The sequence below is a fragment of the Eurosta solidaginis genome, chromosome 2 (genome assembly GCF_040869045.1).
Source record: "Eurosta solidaginis isolate ZX-2024a chromosome 2, ASM4086904v1, whole genome shotgun sequence".
Lineage (NCBI taxonomy): Eukaryota > Metazoa > Arthropoda > Insecta > Diptera > Tephritidae > Eurosta > Eurosta solidaginis.
Window position 1 is genome coordinate 267,141,448 of NC_090320.1, and position 23,310 is coordinate 267,164,757.

Below are 23,310 nucleotides of genomic sequence, written 5' to 3' on the forward strand. Positions count from 1 at the left end.
CCATGTCCGTCTCTCCGTCTGTCTGTTTGTATGCAAACTAGTCCTCAATTTTGAGATATCTTAATAAAATTTGGCGAGCAGGTATATTTAGGTGTTCGATTAGACATTTAACGGAACCGGCTATACTATAGTATATGTCCCCTATAAAACGGATTTTTCAGATAAGAGGTTTTCTATCATATCTTCCTCAATTTATCAGATTGAAGGTTCAAATCTCTCCATGTGCTTTCATATATTGCAAATGTTGTTTTCTGAAAAATGGATAATATCGGTAATATATATAGAATATATCCCCCACAACCAATTATTCAGGTAAGAAATTTTTCGTAATTACTGCCCCATTTAAACAGCTAGAGTCTTGAAATTTCACCAAATGCCTGCGTATAGAGCATTCATTGTTGTCTGAAAAAATTTAATAGATCGGTCGTATATATAGCATATGTCCATAACAACCGATTGTCCGTATAAGAAACTTTTCGTAATATCTTCCCCATTTTACCAGCTAGAAGGCTTCAAATTTCACCAGAGGCTTACGTATATAGCATAAACTTTTGTCTGAGAAATATTAGAGATCGGTCATATATATGGTATATATCCCACACAACCGATTGTTCAGATAAGAAACGTTTCGTAATTTCTGCCCCATTTTAACAGCTAGAGGCTTCAAATTTCACCGAAAAATAACAAATCGCTAAATATATTGTTATACACCTTGAATTAGAACCAAGAATCCTTAGTCAATAGGCCGATATAAACACAAAGAATATCCTTTATAATTCCTACAAAAAACTTTACAAAATGTGTGGCTTTTCACTACCTCCAATATGATATTTATAACTCTTCGGACAGCTTTTTCTTTCACACGAATCGCTTTGTTTATTGCATTGAAGCCTTTTGCAATAAATTTGTATACTTGATTTTATGAAATTTTTTGGGAACAATTTTATCAACACCAAATCAAGACGGAGAAGGCGACAGCTGTTTCGACTATTCCTTGAAAACTTCTTGCAATCTTCTTCTCACAAGAACTGTCCTCAAGTCCACGCTCCTATAACGATCAATATGTGAACGCGTCGCGCCAACAGGCTCGACTCTTTTTTCCGGGAAATTTTCGAACTGTTTATTGGGCGTTCTTTGATGATGGAATGAAACTACCGGGTACTGAACTCGCCTTGGGTCTCTCAAAAATTTCCTTGGACTCTTAAAAATTCTTCTTTCCAAAGGGTGCTTTAGATTTTCCTCCATACAAAGTATGGACATCTATTTTTATATGGAAGAATAACTGAAACACACTTCGTAAAATATATGGTCAAAAGTCAGTACGAATTTTACAGTTACAGTTCTAATTTGTCCAAATAAAATTGTTTGGGGTACAATGCTGCATTCTAAAAAAGACTTCAGATAACTCCAAATATAAAGTTAAAAATTTTGTAAAACCTTCTCGAATTTTAAAATTTTTTATACTCAGTTGTGCGGAGCTCACAGAGTATATTAACTTTGATTGGATAACTGTTGGTTGTACAAGTATAAAGGAATCGAGGTAGATATAGACTTCGATATATCAAAATCATCAGAATCGAAGAAAAATTTGATTGAGCCATGTCCGTCCGTTCGTCCGTCCGTCCGTTAACACGATAACATGAGCAAATTTTGAGGTCTCTTGTTGAAATTTGGTACGTAGGTTCCTCAGCACTCATCTCAGATCGGTATTTAAAATGAACGATATCGAACTATAATCACGCCCACTTTTTCGATATCGAAAATTTCGAAAAACCGAAAAAGTGCGATAATTCATTACCAAAGACGGGTAAAGCGATGAAACTTGTTAGCTGAGTTGAACTTATGGCGTAGAATAGAAAATTAGTAAAAAAATGGACAATGGGCGTGGCACCGCCCACTTTTAAAAGAAGGTAATTTAAAAGTTTTGCAAGCTGTAATTTGGCAGTCGTTGAAGATATCATGATGAAATTTGGCAGGAACGTTACTCCTATTATTATATGTATGTTTAATAAAAGTTAGCTAGATCGGAGAACGACCATGCCCACTTAAAAAAAAAAAAAATTGAAGTCGAATTTTAACAAAAAATTTAATATCTTTACAGTATATAAGTAAATTATGTCAACATTCAACCCCAGTAATGATATGGTGCAACAAAATTCAAAAATAAAAGAAAATTTCAAAATGGGCGTGCCTCCGCCCTTTTTCTTTTATTTGTCTAGTATACTTTTAATGCCACAAGTCTAACAAAAATTTACCAATCCCTGTGAAATTTGGTAGGGGCTTAGATTCCAGGACGATAACTTATTTCTGTGAAAAAGGGCGAAATCGGTTGAAGCCGCGCCTAGTTTTAATACACAGTTGACCGTCTGTCCTTCCGCTCGGCCGTTAATACGATAAATTGAGCAAAAATCGATATATCTGTACTAAACTCAGTTCACGTACTTATCCGAACTCACTTTGAATTGGTATAAAAATGGCCGAAATACGACTATGACCACGCATGCTTTTTCGATATCGAATATTACGAAAAATGAAAAAATGCCATAATTCTATACCAAATACGAAAAAAGGGATGAAACATGGTAATTGGATTGGTTTATTGACGCAAAATATAATTTTAGAAAAAAACAAGAAAAAAACACAAAAAAAAAAAAACAAAAACAAATCTACCTGGCACACAAATCAATATAGGGACAAAATGTCTAAATTGTGTTGTTAGTGTAGAAATGAGAAAAACTGAATGAAGCATGAAAACAAATACCAGCAGGATGGCCTAGTTGTTAAAGGCTACTGCATTTTCACCATTTGATTCAAGGTTCGAATCCCGGTGAAACCTTTGATAACATTACAAAATTGCCTGATGATGATTACGTTGGCGGTTTTCGAAATGGGTCCACCGCAATATGCCAGTAAATGTTTCTTTCTTTTCAGTTTCTCTTGGAAAACATAATAATTTAAATTCAATTATTATAAGCCGGTGCTAAGCTCATAAATTCTTAAATATTTAGAAAAAACTTTGTAAAATGGGCGTGACACCTACCATATTAAGTAGAGGAAAACAAGACAGTTGTATATGTATTTAATTTGCGACTTTTGCTCATCTTGCTTTATACAATGGTTTTTCTAATATCAAACAAAACAAATGTTACTAAGCTTTCAAAAGCGTGCCTAAAAATCATATCCACACCATTAGGAATAAACTACATACAGAGTGTATGTGCCTACATGGTGATCAAAAGGAATATAAACAAAAAGGCAACTCTTAGAGATCAATTGTACAGCGAACAACGGGACATTCATATGGCTTAGCAGCTAAAAGGCATCTGCCTTTGCACTGATATGAGTGTTGGAGATCCGAGTTCAACGCTCAGCTCCCGAAAAGCTAGCTGATGAAGAAGGGAAATTCAGAAACATGTCCTAGTAACCATCGCCGTTTGTAAACTTACAATTTTTCTCTAATATCAATTATAAAAAAGTTTTGCAGGGCGAAATCAAAAGCCCTTGGAATGATGGCAGGAATACTGTTCGTGGTATAACATATATAAATAATTAGCGGTACCCGAGAGATGATGTTCTGGGTCACCCTCGTTCACATTTTGTCGATCTCTCGAAAACGCCTTCACATATAAAACTACCACCACTCCCTTTTAAAACCTTCATTAATACCATTAATTTGATACCTATATCGTACAAACAAATTCTAGAGTCAACCCTGATCCACCTTTATGGCGATATCCCTAAATGGCGTACACCTATAGAACTATGGCCCACTCCCTCATAAAATACTCTTTAATGCCTTTTATTTGATACACATGTCATACAAGCACATTCAAGGGTTTCCCTAGGTTCATTTTCCTACATGGTTATTTTTCCTTATGTTGTCACCATAGCTCTCAACTGAGTATGTAATGTTCGGTTACACCCGAACTTAACCTTCCTTACTTGTTTATATTGGTTTGTAGTTAAAATTAAACAATTTATAGAAGCTGTTTCTTAAAACATCAAAAATAAAAAGTATATAATTGATAAAATTAAAAAAAAATTCACTGCTATTTTTCTGTTGGCGTCTGTATGTATTAAGTATTATGTGGTCATAGGTTTTGATTCAAGCTTTTTATTCAATTCTTGTTTCACTATCATAAAAAGCTCTATTTGAATCCTTGAACTTATCATAATAAAAACAAAATTACATAACTTCCGTTTGCTTCATTTTTTATTTCAGACTTCAGAAAATTGCCCTTATGGTGGCACAGACTGCTCACCATTACTGGCCTCCTGGGAAGGTGAAGCCGAAATACAATCAGGCGATATTTTAGTAGTCGAAATAAATGATAATCTATTAACTTTGAGACAACACAACATGACAAGCACCAGTCCGTAAGTAAATTATACAAACTATTCATTGAAAGTGCAAACCTAAAGTATTACTCACAGCCGGCTTTGGTTTAGAGCGTCCTACCATGCTAATTCGAGAACAGACGATAAATTATTTAATATAATTATTAAAAATTTTGTGAATGCAAAATATATTATTTTATATGATTACATTGAATAGCGTTAGAGTTATCGCTCTATAAAATTGTATGAACATGTTACGTGTGTTGAAAAACCAAATTTAGCAGGTTCGTAAATTAAAAAGTGGATGATAGCATTTTTTTTTTTTTTTTCAATATCTTTGATTATTGTGAAGATTCAGATACCACATACGTTGTTTAAATAATGTCAAAATCTATTTTAGATAATTTTGGGATAAACATGCAACGTTTGTCCAAATATTAAGTAGAAGTTCCGAAATCATCCTAAAAGTATAAAACATGGATCTTATATAAACTGAAAATAATCTTTAATTTCAAAGTATCCCTTGACAGATTCTAGAAAATATCTCGCAAAAGTTTAGAAAATAACACTATAAACAAAGTAAGATGCTTTTTCGCAATATCCAGGACTTTTCCCCGAATAATTTTGTTGTCCGCATAAGAGAGTTAACTTATGTGTGGAGTTGATGCTAGGAAACATGATAGGGCATATGAATGTAATAAAAGAATTTATAGGAAATCCCACTCTAGAACTGGGTGACATAATGTCCTCTAAGCTCAAAATCTCATGGAACTTTGTGTAAACAGAATCCACGGGAAAAAGTGAATCCTTATAATGACCCTGACTCAGAGCTCTTGTTCACGGATGGATCGAAATTCGACGGAAAAACGGGAGATGGCATCTACGGCCCGAACTTCAAGAAATCGATACCAACAGGATGCTACCCCATCGTATTTCAGGCAGAAATCCATGCAATAGAAGTTTGCGGTAGAGAATGCTACGGAAAGGCTCATCCTTGAAGAGCTTCTACATTATGTACGAGCTAGTCGATGACTGCACTGAAATCCTTAATGACCTGGGAGCCAAAAACAAGTTTTTTTTTTTGGATGGGTTCCCGGACATCGGGAACAAAAAGGTAATGAACATGCAGATTACCTAGCAAAGTGGGGTGCTACAGGAGCATTCTAAGATCCAGAGACCTTTTGTGGACTCACAAAAGCACACAACATGGAAACCATAAGTAACTGGGAAACAAAACAATTCAGACGCCACTGGATTGACTACCCAGTGCAAAGACAGGCCAAACTGTTTATACTTCCGGCAACGAAAGTACAACCATACTCATTAATCTTAGCAGGGAGGACCTACGAACTCTCGCCGAATACTATACGGGATACTGTGGTCTACGATGTCGCCAAAGTAAATAAGCCTATCCGATACTCATATTTGTCGCTTCTGTGAGCTGGAGGATGAAACGCCGGTTCACATGCGTTATGAATGCGTCGCTCTGACAAGACATAGACTCTCTCATCTATGTGGTGTGACTCTTAGTCCCTATGTGATATGGTGTAAAAAGCCTGAAGAGTTACTAAGATACATTAAAAGCCTCCACATGCAAAATTAGGCTGAAAGGTCATGCACAATGGATCTACACAAAGGTCGCAGTGCTCCCAAGACTAATAAAAATAATAATAATAACTTGTGTGCGGAAACATTTAAGTCTGCTGTAGGCATCATCTACTAGTGCCGGGTGGAGTACAATCAATTAACCAGATATTAATTAAACCCTTTTTCAATTTAACCAAAACCTTTTTTAGGTCGATCGAAACCATTTTCGAGAATAAAACTAGTTTCTTAAGTTCAAATTAAGCCTTTTTCAAGCCAATCAAACCTTCTATACGTTTAAAAAAGCTTTCTCAAAAACCCAAAAAAAAAATCACATGATTACATACAAAGTATATACCGTGCAAAGGAATAGAATATGCAAGAAGGCAATTGGCATAAGTTCACAGCAACTAAGGCATTATGTGGCTGTATGCGTTTATAACACTTCAACCATCGTAGGAGTGCGGCATCGAATTCCAATCCCGGGAGAAAATGCTTTGATGAGATTTGCGAGGTATAATCGTAATTGCTGTTGCCTTGTCCGTTCTGATGTCACGTTGTTTAAAGTTGTCCCAAATTATTAAATAAAAAAAAATGTTACGTCAATCGAAACCCGGTATAGTCCATAAGACCAACTTTATTCTTTTCACGTAAGCGGAAATTAATTAAGTAAAAAGAAACCTTTTATGATTAACAGAAATATATTTCAATTTAATCGAAACAGTTTCTTTGTCAAATTAAAACTTTTTGAAATCACACTAAAACTAGTTCAAATCAGGCGAAACCATTTTTCAAATTCAATTTACCCTCCCTCAAGCGAAGCAAAATCCCTAAAATCCAGTTAAAGCAAACTATACCTATTTCTTCTTAAATAAAAAACCCAATAAAATACCCTAAAGGTTTTCTTTATCTATGAAAACTCGGAAAGGGAAATCATTTTTTATGTTTGCTTGCATACTCAGCAGGCAACATTATTAAACCTATTGGTGTGACAGCCTAATCGTCGTAAATTGCCAAATCAACAGTCAGTGTTGTTTGTTAACACTTGCCTACTAATCGCATTACAACTTCCATTCAGCACGTTTATTGATTTTTTATACCCCTAAAGAGCCCGTAGGCACTTCTGCTTTTTAATGTCCATGTGAACATCCCCTGTGAGGAAATCGACAAGAATTTAAGCAAACTTATTAGTTCTAAGAAATGAACTCAGTTGAAAAAATTTTAGCCTATTTATGACGTAATTGACTGTACTAGATTTGGGATTGAATTATTTTAGCCAGCTACTTACTCCCAAGAAATCGAAAGATTTGTTGAAAAAGCTAGTCAAGAACATTTTTATGTCAATTTTCGTAATAGCGTTACTTAGATGGTATACATGTTGACCGAGCATAAGAAATATGTGCCCGTTTTTTCGTGAATTATTTTCCTAAGTTGCGAGTAGCCAATTTTTTCTCTTTATGGGTTACCCAAAAATTAGTTCACCCTTTCAGGTTTATAACAAAATCCTCTGCTGTAAAAACATTCTGAACCATAAAATAGCTTTCTCTATATAAATAAAAATTAGGAAGAAGCTTGAGCAGCTAGCTACCAGAAATAACATCCGAAAATTTTACCAAAAAACTTCGGCGACAGACGGAAGGTTTTAAGTCCGGGGCAAACTCTAAAAACGTGAGGCGCAGCATAACCTAATTAAGGTTCTGTTGGACTTACTTATGCATATATGTATATTATTTATAGAGTTATGCCTGGTTGACTATTTATAGTACTTTGACGCGGCCCACGCTTTTATTTATTTTTCTGATCAACGCCCTAGATTTATGAGTTGTGTTAGGACTAGTACCTAGGACCTTCCTAATTAGGGATTCAAGGGGTTGTGTAGCGCAATATATAGCTTCTCCAACCCAATTGTCAACCTCACCTTCGAGCGGCGAATCCCGTTTCACTAACAGACGAGGCTCTGGCGACCCCAAGCTCCTCATGGAACTTGGGGGTCGGGAGGGAGGGATGGCATGAAGGTTTAATGTGGCCATATAAATCGTTCCCGAGATGGTCGGGCCAGCACCTTAATGGTGCTGTGTTACCGGAGCGTATCGGATCTGTATCCGACAAAGGAACATCACATCGATAACACTCCCCAAAGCCTTCGGGGAGTAACCTAATCGCTACAACAACAACAACAACAACCTTCCTAATTAATTTATAGCTTTACGTATTTGTATCATTTAATGTAAGAATTACAAAAGTTTACACGGTTTTGGATCTAGGCAACTAAAAGTGGGTTTTAAGACAATTTATGACGCTGAATCCGATTCCTCATTCCGTTTTCTAAGATTGATTCTAGTTTTTAATACAGTCAATAAATTAATTTTTAAAGACTTTTGTCAAATAATATTAATTTTATTAACTTAAAAGTAACAAATCAGAAAAGAAGATTGGTGGAATTTTGCATTTTGTATTGTTTAGTATCTGTTTCACGTATTAGAGTCCAACAGTAGTCGCTCATCATGCCTTCGCCTCAAAATCCTTGGTATCGTCTTTCAGTGTAGGCTAGACCTTGGTGTAGCCGCTCTCCTTGTTCGTCGCTCGTATCTCCCAAGTTTTCGGGAAAACAATCGAGAATGGAATGCAGAAAATGCATCTTTAGAGACATTCTAGCTCCAATCTTTCGATAATTTTCCAATATATCGCCAATAATTTCCTTAAAATTAGGGGATTTCTGATTACCAAGAAAGTGGTGAACGATATATTGAAAAGATGCCCATGCGGCTGTTTCATTGGGCGTTAAACATTTTGTAAATTTTTATCAGCCATTAATTTTCTAATATCCGTTCCGACAAATATTCCTTCTTTGATCTTTACATATAGCAATTTAGGAAACAATTGGACTAAGTACTGAAAACCCGGTTCTTCACGGTTTAATGCTTTGACGAAGTTCTTTATAAGGCCTAGTTTAATGTGAAGAGGTGGCAGGAAAATATTTTGTGGATTTACAAATGGTTCAACGGAGACGTTTTGCTGTCCAGGCTCATATTGAGTACGATTTTGCCATTCTTTTCTCACATAATGATGTTCAATTGCGCGGCTATCCCACAAGCATAAAAAACAACAAAATTTGGTGAATTCAGATTGCATCCCAGTTAAGATACCAATTACCTGTTGAAATAACTTTCGGTATCCATGAATTATGAGTGTCTGCTTCTCTGAAACCAAAGTAGTGCAGATACGCATCTTTGATTTTTAATCATATAACATCCACAAACGCAACAAAAACACTTTGAAGCAACTTCGCAGCACTGTCCCTGGTTTTTTATTTGCTCTAATCACTTATATTATTTTATAGTTACAGTTGAAATGACTTATCAAAGAGTTCCACTATTTAAAAGCTGCTATAACAACACAATGGTGCTATCATGCGAGAACTCGGAAACTAGAATCGAGCTTAAAAAACCGAATGCAGATTCGAATTCAGCATATCAAATATAGTTAAGAATTATTCTTATCTGCTCAGATCCAAAAGTTGGCCTGAATTTGTAAACTTGTGTTGTTTTCAATAAAACCTTTTAACTAAATTTTTATTTTTTTTTTTCAATTATTTGATTGACTTAAATTTCGCTTACAAATTTGAACTTATGTGCTTCAAAAATATTTTGATGTCACTTTTACCGGACTGTATGTAATATTTGTCCAATAAGACAAAACGATATCGATCCTTGCGCAACGTGGAGGTGATTTTTTTAGGTCGCTTTCTATTAATATGTGTTCCAAATATGAGCCAAATTGGACCAAAAATACAAATATTTTTTAATATTTCCATCCATGCGCCACATAGCGCAGTTTTTTTTTCTTTTTATTGCATTGTCATCGGGTCATTTCAGTTACAAAATTCGTAAACAACGCTACACAGAGTCAAGCTAAATAAACAGGGAAACTGCTTGTAAAACTGAGATGGTGTTTAGAAAAAAATGTTTGTATATGAATTGTTTTACTTGTACATGTATACTACTAAAGTTTTTATTTAAAATTTGAATCAAATTTTTATGATAGTTTTTTCAGTGCGAGTTTAAACTACAAGTAAAAGTGCGGTCAATTTAGTCTTGCTAATTTGGCTATTCGGCTTTAATTTTACTTCTCCTCTACATTAAAGCACCCATAGCCCGTGATAAACTCGAGTTAACTCAAACAGTTCACAGTGTAAACAACATTATTTTTCGTTGGAAGCAAAAGAAGTCGTAAAAAATCTGATCAGATCATTTAAGTGCCGTTTCGATAGTTTCACGTGCTTCTTTCATTCTGCCGTGTGACGCTTCTTCCTCCTCATACTGGCTGCTGTACCCAAGGTTTCTCGCGGCAAAACCCTTGAACTACGTTCGACCTACTTTTACCGACTCTCGGGCCCATGCCAAGCGCCCACTCCCCAGTAGAGATTTACGCCGATCGGCGGCTGCGGCGTAGACTCTATTATATACCGTAGCCAGCACAGAAGTTATAGGACTGCGAATTCGAACTTATATGTACGTTCGTCAACGTCACTTTCCTAGAAGCTCTAGTTGTAGCTCCGAAGAATTTCTAACGGATGTTTTTGTTGCGCTATGCTGCCGACCTACACAAGAGAAACACCTTGAAACGTTAGGAAGTGACTATTCGGCCAAATATGCCGCCCTCGAAATCATAAGCAGTAATAAGTGGATGTCATTGCGTAACTAATGGGTGAAAATCGTATAATTCTCGGCGCATCTAAATAATTAAAATTTTACAAGAACCCTGGATAAAATTTTTAAAATATAAACCAAAGCTTGCAGACGTTTGTGTTAAATCAAAACGATATTTTAGAATGAAAGTCGTCCGATTTTAAGTTGAAAGATAAGATAAGAGCTCATTTTGATGACGTGGTAGCTTCAGCTTTCAGACTAGTTCGACTGTCCACTACGTTAGGGTAGGAGCACACACGTTCATTAGTTCGACCGTCTTGGGAAAGCTTTTGCTTCACCATTTTGAGTGTTCTTGCGAAGTACAAAGCCTCTCCTGGTAAATATATGATCCTACGTATTCACATTTGTAAAAGGAGCCGTAACGTGTAGGTGATATTTAAACTTGGTTGATAGGCCATAATCAATGATATCCAAGGGACTAGTTTTGGATAGGGCCGCCAACTTTAGGAAATGTCAAACCGGGAGACTTGAGTGTTGAAGGATGAAGTGTGAAAATCAAAATTAACATTTCAGACGATATTATATAGTTTTATAAATAAACAACACATGTGTGAATGTAAGCCAAAGTAATTTTTGAAACCCCTCTCATACGTGCATATATCCTCAAGTTAAGTATGAGGTAAGAATCATTTCAAAGAAGTGTTTATGCCCCTATAACCCACGAAAGGATTTCTGATCACTGATTTCGCTTATTCTTTCAGCCAATCGCAATATAAAAATTAAAAAAAAAAAATCGGCACCTTTTTTGGGTATCTTGCTTTTTTTAACAACTTGAGGACAGTTTGAAAACATGTTCGCTTGGGTCATTTTATTTGAATTCATTGTTCATTATTAATTTTTTGAAAAAAATATGCAAAGTGAGCATCGAAAGCGCCTGTTTTTTATATAACTTTTGAACAGTTAGAAAGAGTTAAATTTCGCAATTATTTTCATATAACTGGCAGTGATGCGCATCCGTTGATACCACTTTCGACCATATCCATCCAATTTTCGATATGAACAATAAATGGCCTAAGCAGTTTAAACGGCGGCGGCGTGAAAAACGACAAAAAGCGGCGGCGGCGGCGGTGTTTATCGGCGGCGTATATCTCTACTCCCCAGGTCTATTGCGTTGATCACTGATTCTAAGCGCTTGGCAGTTTTCAATGCTGCACGGTATTGTCGAAAGGCTCTCTTAATTGATTTTCTGCTAATTTTGTTCAAAGAGTCTGACCCATCGCTTGTAGCACTTTTGTCTGCTCTTGCTTATGCCTCTTTTCTCTCTCCCTACTCCTTGTTATTTTGAAATAATATTTGATATATAAACATTGGGAGTGACTGCATACCAATTATGCCCATTTTTAGAAGGAGCTTTCGTTGTAGTCAGAAGAAGTGGTATTTTGAATTTCATCACAATATATTATTTGGAATGAAAGTAATAGAAACTAGGATAAGCAATGTAACATTTTTTCGGTTGACTTTAATCGGCTAGAAAAAAATCGCTAGACGCTACCACCGATCAAGTTGTTAGAGGCGAGCGAAAAAATCGGCGCAAAGCTGCATAAATATTTGCATGATTAACACTTATCCTGTATTCATGGGTCTAAATTGCCCAAACAATATTTACCATCAAATATTTTTGCATAGCCTTCGTTTTAACTGACGAAACTTTTTTACTTTAATTATTAATAAAACTCAAGTCCAAAAATATTAATTTTGCTATTTTCTTCTTCATGGGATACGCTAGACAAAAAAAAAGTTACATATACTGTAATTGTGGGTCAAAATTGCCCAATACGATAATGAGCATGTGTTCGCATTTCTGGATAGAATAAGTCATGTTTTTTTTGTTTGCGGTGTGATACCTTAACATTTTTTGTACGTAATTATCTGGAACTGTCAATCTTTCACTAACTCTTAAAATTATTTTGAGCTGTGCGGTTGTGGATTTTGTACTAAGAAAAAAGATAATAAATAGAAGAAGTTTGCGATAACTTAGGTTTATAATAAAAGAATTTGCGAGTTTTTCAAACGATGTTTTATAGTGCGGTTGCGTTTTTTTATGGCCAACATGAACAGGGAAGAAACTGAAAACTCTGATTTGGATGACGAAATACCAAATGATACCGCCAGAGAAGAAGATGAAATATCGGAAGTGAGATCTTTTTGTGACCCAAATTTATCTGAGAGAATAGCCGGAGCAGGCAACATTTCTGACATTCAGCAAGAGTAGGACTCTTTCCATCAAATAATGGTAAATATATGTAGCCTAATATTTCAGTTGTAAGCAGTTTTGGCAGATATTCTAAAGAAAATGTTTTGGTAAAATATATACAAGTATGCAGTGTTACGTGCGACAACTTTTTTACGTCTTACGAGTTGGGTATTGAATTCTTGAGACGTATGCCAACCTTAGTTGGAACAGTTCGAACTAACAAAGCATTCTTGCCCGCAGAAATCACAAAACTTAAGAAGAAGCCAAAAAATTATGCATATTTCTTCCCTGGCAACAACAAAAAACCTCAATCGTTGGATACGTGCCTAAAAATAGGGAAGTATATTTGCACATGATGTTGAAATCAATGACAATACTAAAAAGCCTGAAATAATTGATTTTTACAATAAAACCAAGTCTGGGGATGATGCACTAAATGAAGTTATCAGGACATACACTTGCAAGCGTAGAACAAACCGGTGGCCACGGGCTCTATTTTACAACATGCTGGATATAAGCGCCTACAATGGGTATATAATTTTCAGAGAAATAGACCCTAAATGGAATATAAATAACTAATTTATACGTCGTATATTACTAGAAGAGTTAGGATGTGAACTTGTTTCTCAGGAAATATCGCGCAGGGTTACCTCTCCTCGTGGCACTCCAGCCAAAGCTGTTGTACGCAATCTTCAAAATAGCGCCGAAACTACAAAAAAAATCTACAATCCATAAATTTTAAACGAGAAAGTTGCTACATATGCCCAAATCGATTAACCAGCACAAAATACAGCAATAAATGTATAAGTTGTGAAAAATTTATCTGTAAGGATCACTCGAAGATGTCAATCAAATGCAATAATTGTTCAAAAATACTAACACTATTTATTATAATATTGCACAAATTTATTTATTGTTTATTAAATAAAAGAACTGATTTCAAACTTGAATTATAATCAACAGGCGTTTATTTTTTATTTTGGGCAAATTGACCCATGAAAGTGATGTACGATATTTTTTTGGAGTACAGGATAAGGGTTAAATCTTAACATGATCTGAATGCACTTTAAGTTCACTGGTGCATAGCTAAACAGTTTTCCTACAGGGCCAGGATGCAAATATGTATGTTGTTTTACGAAATGGCACTTAAAAGTTCAAGCGCTTGGGAATACTAAGAAATGTCCACACTATGCTATAAAAAAGGAAAACGATATGTACATATATTATTTTTACGATTGTGCATACCTTCTCACAACAATTGTTTCTGCACTTATAGATACTTACATATGTATGGCTGAGTTGTGTATACATGTACGTGTGTATGTATCATGTCGCCGGATCTTCACTATAACGAACGGTTCAATGGCTATCGACAATAAGAGCTATGTCACCCTTTTAAGCAGCATCAGCATCAGCAACATTTTGCGCTATTTTTTCCACACCATACACCGTTACCATCCGACAGTCCATTCAATAGTTCACACACACCTATGTATGTACATGGAAGTTGATTCTGAAAGACTTTCGCATTTCGCTTTTTTTATTCAACTATTGTTTTACTCCAGCTTTTAGCATTTGTTCTGTCACTACGGTGCAGTTTTATGACAATTGTTGCTGGTTGGTTGATTCGATATAGAGAAAATATTTTCCATCTGTTTGCATAAATTTCATTTTATGCAATATTCTAGCGCTGTTTTTCCTTCACGCATATATTCACGTATAGAATAACATATACAAGCACAGGCAAAGAGTGTAATTTTATTGTAACTCCAGGTGTTCGTTTGTATACATGTAAAATGTGTAAGTGTTTTTAGAGGCGCATACCCAGCCAACGTCTTGAGGGTAGCATACTCAGACTGCACTTACCAAGTTCAAACTGTGCGCGATATATAGCGGAATTAAGCTGTCAGTTTCTTCTATAAAAAGAGTTATAATACAAAATTATTCAAGCATACTAGATTCAAACCCCAATCGGGTATTGGTATATCCACTTCCAACATCTGCTGTTACTGACGAAGCCTAGCTTAAAGCATGCGATGCCAGAAGGCAGTGTAAAATTAGTATGTCCATAGTCAGCTTTAAGTCTTCTCTCTTCAAATATGTTAGTCACTTTTTAAGTTTTTTGTCGATGTATTAGCACATGATCTTAGAAATTGCACAACCCCTCGCTTCTATCCACGCCTTTCCTACTTGATAGGTAATGAGCAACTCATGTCTGCTTTTCATTCCTCCCAAACGTATGGGGAAGTCTACCGTTGTTGTTGTTGTCGTAGCAGTGTTTCGCCCCATCCAATAGGTGTGACCACCGATCACAAATTGTCATCAATATCCTCTAACGGGAGTCCAAGGAAACTTGTTTCAACAGAGGTGGACTATAATGAGAGGGGTATTAGAGGCGTTGGTTCCACATTACAATTGTAGAGATGGTTGCAAACAGGGCATACATTTTTTATGTCGAGGTTGATTATGGATAAGTAGAAGTTAAACCTGTTACAGTATCCAGATCGAAGTTGAGCTAGAGTATCTTGCGTTTCCCTAGGGAGTATGCATTCCTCTTGTGTTGTCCTTTGAGTCCGACGCCTGTTTGTGGATTTCACTGAAGACCTGCTTGTTTTTTGGCTTAATACGGCTGTGTTCTCAGGTGCCGTATTTCCTCATAATGCTTACGAAGATGACTCCTTAAGCCCCTGGACGGTGTTGGCCCATCAATCAGATGTCTGTCGGTAGCGTAGGTTTCTGGGTATTCAACAGGAACTGTTTGGTTAGCATTTCACTTCTCTCCCTGATGGCGAGTATTCTCGCGTCATTATGTAGATGGTGTTCTGTGGACATAAGAACACAACCCATGGCGGTTCTGAGGGCAGTATTTGGCAGGCCTGTAGCTTCTTCCAGTGCGTAGTCTTTAGGCTTGGCGACCATATCCAAGAAGCACTGCGTGCAATCGTCTGGCCAATTGCTTTTGTAAGTGGTAATGAGCGTTTCTTTATCTTTTCCCCAAGTACTGTCAGCAAGAGATTTGAGGATTTTATTACGGCTCTGGATTTTCGGTACAATTTCGGCTGCATGCTCACCAAAATGTAGATCCTGATCGAACGTCACACCCAAGATTTTGGGGTGTGAGACAGTCGGTAGCGTAGTGCCATTGTCGTGGATGTTCAGAATGGTCGGTATTCTTCTTCCGTTTTGTTCTCTTCTATCCTTTCATGACCAGGAACCCAATTGTGAGCGCAAGCTTCTTAAAGTGTATGCAGTTTTTGATACAGGAGCATTACAAAAAAATAAAACAACACCTTCTGAAAAGGATCGAGAGTGAGGATCTACTTAAACAAAATCTTCATCTTAAAAGTAATCAAATGGTATGAGAAAAGCAGACACGAAAAGCAGAGAAGAGTTAAATTCGAAAGAGGTAAGTAGATATTGCGATTCAAGATTGGTAAGCGCAACAAAAAAGCTTTATAATTTCAAAGCTTCCACAACCAAAGCCTTCGGGGAGTTTCTTTATCGTTAATACAACAAAAACAAATGTTGTGATGCACGAGTCCGCCTAAACGCTATTTTCTCTGATAAGATTAAATTCCCGGTTGTTCGGGTTAGACCCGTTTTTACAGTGGAAGTTAAAGTCGACGAAAGCTCAGCCGCAACATGATTGCCACTTACTCTAGCATACAATAATTTCTAGACTTTTACCGATAATTTTATTGTCCTCAAATTTATTCTCGAAGTTGTGCTTACTTTTATTAACTTTATAAAGCATTTCAGGCTTATCATGCAGCGGTTGAACTAAACTCAACCGACCGCAATATTGAAAACACATTTGGAATATACCAACAACAATACATATTTACACACCGTATAATTCCGGAAGACAAAGAAGATAATTTTTCTTAGCTAAGTTTAATTCTCCAGTATTTAATTATGTCTTGGATATAGGCTCATGCTTAGCATAGTTAATTCTATGAGATACTTCGACAAATGATCTATTATTCCGAAGAATCGTCGGAGGAATATATGGAGTGAATAAATTGTATACGCCAAAACAGCTGATATGAGATATAAGAGTTTATTTTAGGTAAGCGTGAGTGAGAAACAAGTTCTTCAATCATACAAAGCCTTGAGACCGCGCAAATTTGGTGTGTGAAGGGAGACCGTCAGCTCAACCAAGCATACGAAGTGCAACATTTTGTAAAGAAAAACTTTGAACTCTCTCAGTTCTATACGAGTTAGCTTTATAGTATGGATTGCTTACTATTGAGCAATATTCCAGACGTCTTCTTACCAGTGATGTATAAAGGGCCTTCAACGGCATAGCTTCCTTAGAGTCTTTTGTGTTACATCTTATCTAAATCCAACGATTCCATAAGCTTTTGAAGCAATAAAGTCAATGTAACTAGAAACAGAGAGTATGGAGTCAAAACCAACAGCTAAATTTTTACCCTCTTGACAAGGATTGTTTGAATTTTAAAGCAAGTTATTGTTTGCGCCATCCAGCAAAAGATTCGAAATCGAATTTTAAATTAAAGCAGGAGAAAGTATCGCGGACTGTTAAAAAAGGTTGATATCGTGTGCAAACATTAGACATTTAGCGTTTAAGAATTGCTGGGGCATGTAATTTTAAAAATCGTTCCTATTTTGGCCCCTCTAACTTTGGTCAGCAAATCAACGACCAAAGTGGTTGTGTTAGAAGGGGACGAACTAAAAAAGCACGGAAAATTCACATGGAAAATTAAGGCCTGTGAGCCGAAAAGGGCGAATTAAATCTTATGTCAAGTTCGATGATTTTTCTAAAACCTTGAAATCGGTCGGAGTGTTTCCAAATAAACAATCGATCATTACGAAATGAATAAAAGGCAAAATTGCATTCACTTCCTTGCGAAAACTTGTTTTCCCTCTATTGACATAAAAATCCTATCCTTAGCAGTATAAAAAGAATAGAAGGTAAAACCATTATCTCTTCTCGGTGGCCATAGTGGTTTTTTGATTTTTAAAAAAATATTAACACCACTCTCTGAAACTTAGTGGGAATTCCAAACGAAAAAAACAAAACAAAGTTTTCTGTATGTTTGACCTTTTCCAAATAAATTATTTATAAAAAATCAATCAAAACTTGTGCGAATTATTAACAATTAAGGTTTTCTGCTTTCTTTTGACTTTGGAGGCTTCAATATTTTTGGCAGCATCCTTTACCTATCTGTTGGTAATGGCACCCAGTTGACTATAATTTGCCTAAACCAGAAGGCTTTCTTTCCGTCACCAACAGAACCCAAAACATTATCGCAATGAGCGATTCATCTCGTACGTTGAGGCTAAATGTTTCAACTGTGATTCTAAGGATGCTTACTTTCCCAGGTGGAGCCGGTATTGGAAAGCACGATTTTGATGTCCAGTTCAGAGCAGCGTTCTTTTTTATTTTCTAGTTTATAATACAAAGAATTCCACAGACGTCAACAGAAATTGGCGGCGTAGTATCTTTCCAGCCCGTTCACTGTATTGTTGTTATTTTTATAACAAATATTCGCCCACCACCCAATTAGCTTCAATTACAATAATTTTACTCAAACCCCTTTAAGAGAAGCCCAAAGAAACTAGCAGTTAAAACAGGGTTGGACCAAAAAAAAGAGATTACACATGAATGAGGGGGTAATTTTGGGTAAGCTAGTGTTTAACCTAGCACAGTATATAGATCGAAAAAAGCCATGGTCCCACGCGAATTCCCTTGAGAAGTGTACGATCTTTCGCGGTTACTGAAATGGTGCATCAAGCAGTTGACCGCTGGGATGCCTCCGCCTCCTTATGTAGATAGTGCTCGAACATCATAATTCCGTAGGATATGTTTTATTTGGCCTGCCGTATTTATTTCTCTTCTCCCCAAGTGCTGCTAACAAGTGACTATGATTGCAATAGCTGACGCATGTATGTTAAAGCAGATAAACCCATAAGTTTGGGGTGTACTACCGTTGGTAACTTTAAGCCATCAACCTAATGTCCAATTTCTATTTGAACTTATATGGCAGGCGCGCTCTACCGCAACAATATTCTTAGCTATCGCGTCGCTGCAGAATGAAACTTTCTATTCTGCTTCCCTTCCTCAACGTTGCCTAGAGCGCCGAACGGAAACTGATAGTACGGATTACTCATGAGCGTTATGGTTTCTTGCCCGGCAAAAAAACGACTTACTAGCGCTAAAGAATTTTTAAGTAAATATTTAGTTGAATAAATTCAAACAAAATATATCTGCTTATTATTTTTGTTATGAAAACAAGTACAAAATAAAAATGTGAGAGCGGTGAGAATTTAAAAATTTTTTTAAACGTCATTTGCCTCTCACCGGTTTTACTTCGTATTATTTTTATCATGGTCCGTTGCATAAACAATATGAAAAATATGCGCTGCTGTGGTCCAGAACTCTCTCCCAATGTCCACAAAATTTTTTTCTCTGCAAAATATTTATAAAAAGAGAATTACTTTCAAAAAATTACCAGAAAATGGAGCTACTTATAATGAAAACAAATTTTGTCAACATTTGTGTGACCCATTTTAGAAATTCTCACTGTGTTTATTAAGTATACGTACAGGTGCCCTCTAGCACACATTAGTTTTCACGAGTGACGACATACAGCTCCAGCACTTAAATAATATATATACAATACTTGCACGTCAAAACTTTTACAGTATCCCACTTCTTTTCCTATTCATATTAAGCGCTCCATTTTCATTTACCCTCCCAATTCGTTAATTGTACGCACCATCTGCTCACGTCTCAACAATTTTAAGTGAATCGTAAATGGAACATTTTCAACATAAGTGGAACAAGTAGCTGTATCTCAAGTATATTTACTTACTTGCATAGGTGCCATCTAAGACCATGCAAATATATAATACGCCACAATACACACAAACACACACGCAACCACATTAAAACAACTGCACTCTAACACATTCATTGTTTTGTTAAAGTTTCGTGTTTTGCAAATTTATTGCCAAAAATTTCTCCCGTGATATGTATTTCTGGAATGTTAGTGTGAATGTGACATATGAATGTAAGTATACCACTTATGTAGCTTACAGCTGAGTAAAATTCATTGTAGTTGTCTTTCTTTCTTATTGTAGTGTAGAGTGTAGCTTTAAAAACTTTTGCGGTAGGCTTTAATGGCATTGAAAAAGTTGAATACTTTCTAACGCATAGAAGTTTTTAGATAGATTGAAAAAGTATTTTAAAGTAATCTTCCCCACGGCAAATGCGGAGAAAAATAAAACCGATATAATTTTTTCCTCAGTTATATTCGGAGTTATTTACGTGTACACATGAAATAAAAGAATGAAAAAATGTCTGAGTAAGAGTAAGAATAAGAATAAAAGTAGGAGTAAAAGTACGAGTTTGAGTTAGAGTAAGAGTAAAAGTAAGAATAAAAGTAAGAGTAAGGTTAAAGGTAAGAGTAAGAGTAATATTAAGAGTAAGAGTAAGAGTAAAAGTAAGAATAAGGGTAAGAGTAGGTTTAAGGGTAAGAGTAAAAGTAAGATTAAGAGTAAGAGTAAGATAAAAATAAAGAAAAAGAGTAAGAGTAGGAGTAAGAGTAAGGGTTAGAGTAAGAGTAAGAGTAAAAGTAAGAGTATCTAAGAATTAGAGTAAGATTTAAAATAAGGGTAAGAGTATGAGCAAGAGTAAGAGTAAAAGTAAGAGTATCTAAGAATTAGAGTAAGATTTAAAGTAAGAGTAAGAGTATGATCAAGAGAAAGAGAGGAGTAAGAGGAATAGTAAGAGTAAGAATATGAATAAGAGAAAGATGAGAAATAATAGCAATTATAAGAGTAAAAGAAAAAGTAAGAGTAATAGTTAGATTAAAAGTAAGTGTATTATTAAGAGTAGGAGTAGGATGAAAATAAAAAAAGTAAGAGTCGGAGTAAGAGTAAGGGTAAGAGTGAGAATAAGAGTATCTAAGAATTAGAGTAAGTTTAGAAGTAAGAGTAAGAGTACGTATAAGAGAAAGGGTACGAGTAAATGTAAGAGTTAGAGCAAGAGTAAGAATATGAATAAGAGAAAGAGAAGAAGTAAGAGGAAGTATAAGAGTAAAAGAAAAAGGAATAGTAAGAGTATTAGTAAGAGTAAGATAAAAATAAAGAAAAAGAGTAAGAGTAGGAGTAAGATTAAGGTTAAGAGTGAGAGTAAGAGTAAAAGTAAGAGTATCTAAAAATTACAGTAAGATTAAAAGTAAGAGTAAGAGTCTGAGTAGGAGAAAGGGTAGGAGTAAGAGGAAGGGTAAGAGTAAAAGTAAGAGTTAGAGTAAGAGTAAGCGTAAGAGTACGAGAGAGAGTAAGAGTAAGAGTATGCGAAAGAGTAAGAGTCAAAGTAGGAGTAAGGGACCAATTTAGAGTAAATTCATCAAAAATCCGATTTTGTTTTAACTTTTATAAAGTGTCTGACCTGATTTTAAATGAAAATTAATAACTTATTTTGGTTTATTATTTCTTTTTGAGTTTGAGATTAGAATTGCTTAAGCGGTCCGTAAAAAATCCTATTTGGTATTTAAGAGACACTCTAATATATTAGATTAAAATTATTTAAGGCGGTCCGTAAAAAATCCTATTTGGTAATTAAGAGACACCCTAATATATTAGATTAAAATTGTTTGATGCGGTCCGTAAAATATCCTATTTGGTAATTAAGAGATACCCTAATGTGTTAGATTAAAATTATTTAAGGCGGTCCGTAAAAAATCCTATTTGGTAACTAAGAGACATCCCTATATATGGGATTATATAAATACAATTGGTGGCCGCGGTGGTAGCCTGGTCACGACACCAAAGATAGTGATTAAAACTCACAGTCAAAGTACGACGAAAAAATTAAAAAAAAAAAATTTAAAAAGTTTTTCTCAGCGGAGTCACGCCTCGGCTGTGAATCGGCAAACACTTTGAGTGTATTTTTGCCATGAAAAGCAGTGAAGATATCTATAACACATTAAAATGTACAAACTTATTGTTAAGTGCACAATAACACATGTAAATTTTGATCCTCATTGAAAACGATGAAGGCATGTCGTACAGCCGTCTTAAATTAAACTAGCCTATGAACACTCAATATATTAGAATATGAACTATAGCAAGTATGTGACAGACCTTAACCGTTCCCAATTCGGTAACAAATTTTAATCGTGCGTTATATGTGTTATTTCACTATCGATTTTGAGTATTAAATAAATAAATATTAGTTTCAGTTTTTCAGTCTACATGGTAAAATCTTAACTTTGACCCCTATGCAACCCCTTACCACCTCAAATGGGGGCAAAAGTGTTATGTAATATTTTTGAACTTCCTATTACTGTCTGAAGCGTTGAGACGGGAAAAATTGTTTTTATTGATTCATACGCACCACCCTTATATTCGTACATCACTTCTCGGCTACGCTTTTAAATTTTTGCTCAACATAAAATAAACCATGGAGCTCAAAAGAATATCAATCGAAAGTCAACCTGAAAGTAAGAATATTTTGTAATAAAACTGTAAAAAAATATATATAAAAAAAAATTATAAAAAAAGTAACCGCTCACATTTGAGCTGTAAGCGTGCAAAGACGACGAAAAAGTTGAAAATTCTAGCAAAAGTAAAAAAGATAGGCAAAGCTCTTAGTGAGCAGTATACATAATAATTGCAATTATAAAAAGTAACAAAAAAAAACTTTTTAAAATCGATAAAATGTACAGCGAATGTACAAGCAAGTTGTTTGGTCATAACATCACAGCAGTTGTTTATATATATATATTTTTTTCAGTAGAAATGATATATGAATAATTGAATGAGTGAATGAGTGGCTTCTCGCAAACTTACAAATGTCAGCAAATAATGGTGATGAAAAAAGTAAATAACAAACAAACAAAATAACACACATAATATTTCGATTTGTTATCTGATAAAAGGAAATTGAAAGGAATCGACAAGTTATTGGTTTGGGTTGAAAAGTTGTTCATAATAAATATCATTTTGAACAAAATTTATAAAAACTGGGGTTCTTGAAAATTAGTTGTGATATATAATGAGATGGTTTAAACTTCTATGTATAAAAAATTGTGTGTGTGTATGGCTTTTACTTCTTATATTAAGCTAATTAAAAAAGCAAATAACAAAAGAAATTGAAAAAACCTATTTATGTGCTGGGTGTTCTAGAAAAAATAGAAGTTGAAAGTGGCATACTAAGAACCTATTGATATGAGACCTATTTCAATGTGATGTGATTTCATCATAAAAGAAGAGTATTGATTTATTGTTGTAGTGTTTTGCATTTATTTTCTAAGAAGGGATTTGAGTTGATATTTTAATCACATCGTTGGTTTTTTCAAAGAACTCACTGAAAAAAAAAAACAAAGTTGTCTAACGTGTTCGTTAGTTAAGCCAACTAAATACCTGTTACATCATAATCCCTTCAAGGCCGAAAGTTGTAGCCTCTTTCGCAGCACTGAAAATTAATAGAAATGCATATAATTAACTCAAAAC

General features: G+C 35.3%; 1 protein-coding gene across 3 annotated transcripts in view; it reads left to right on the forward strand.

The window, feature by feature from the left end:
* LOC137240908 (uncharacterized) overlaps nt 1-23,310 on the forward strand; it is a 178,972-nt gene that overhangs the window by 20,083 nt on the left and 135,579 nt on the right. For all 3 annotated transcript variants that reach the window (XM_067767859.1, XM_067767860.1, XM_067767861.1), the window contains exon 2: nt 4,223-4,377. In XM_067767859.1, the coding sequence (XP_067623960.1) occupies nt 4,223-4,377 (155 nt within the window). The remainder of the gene's footprint in view (nt 1-4,222; nt 4,378-23,310) is intronic.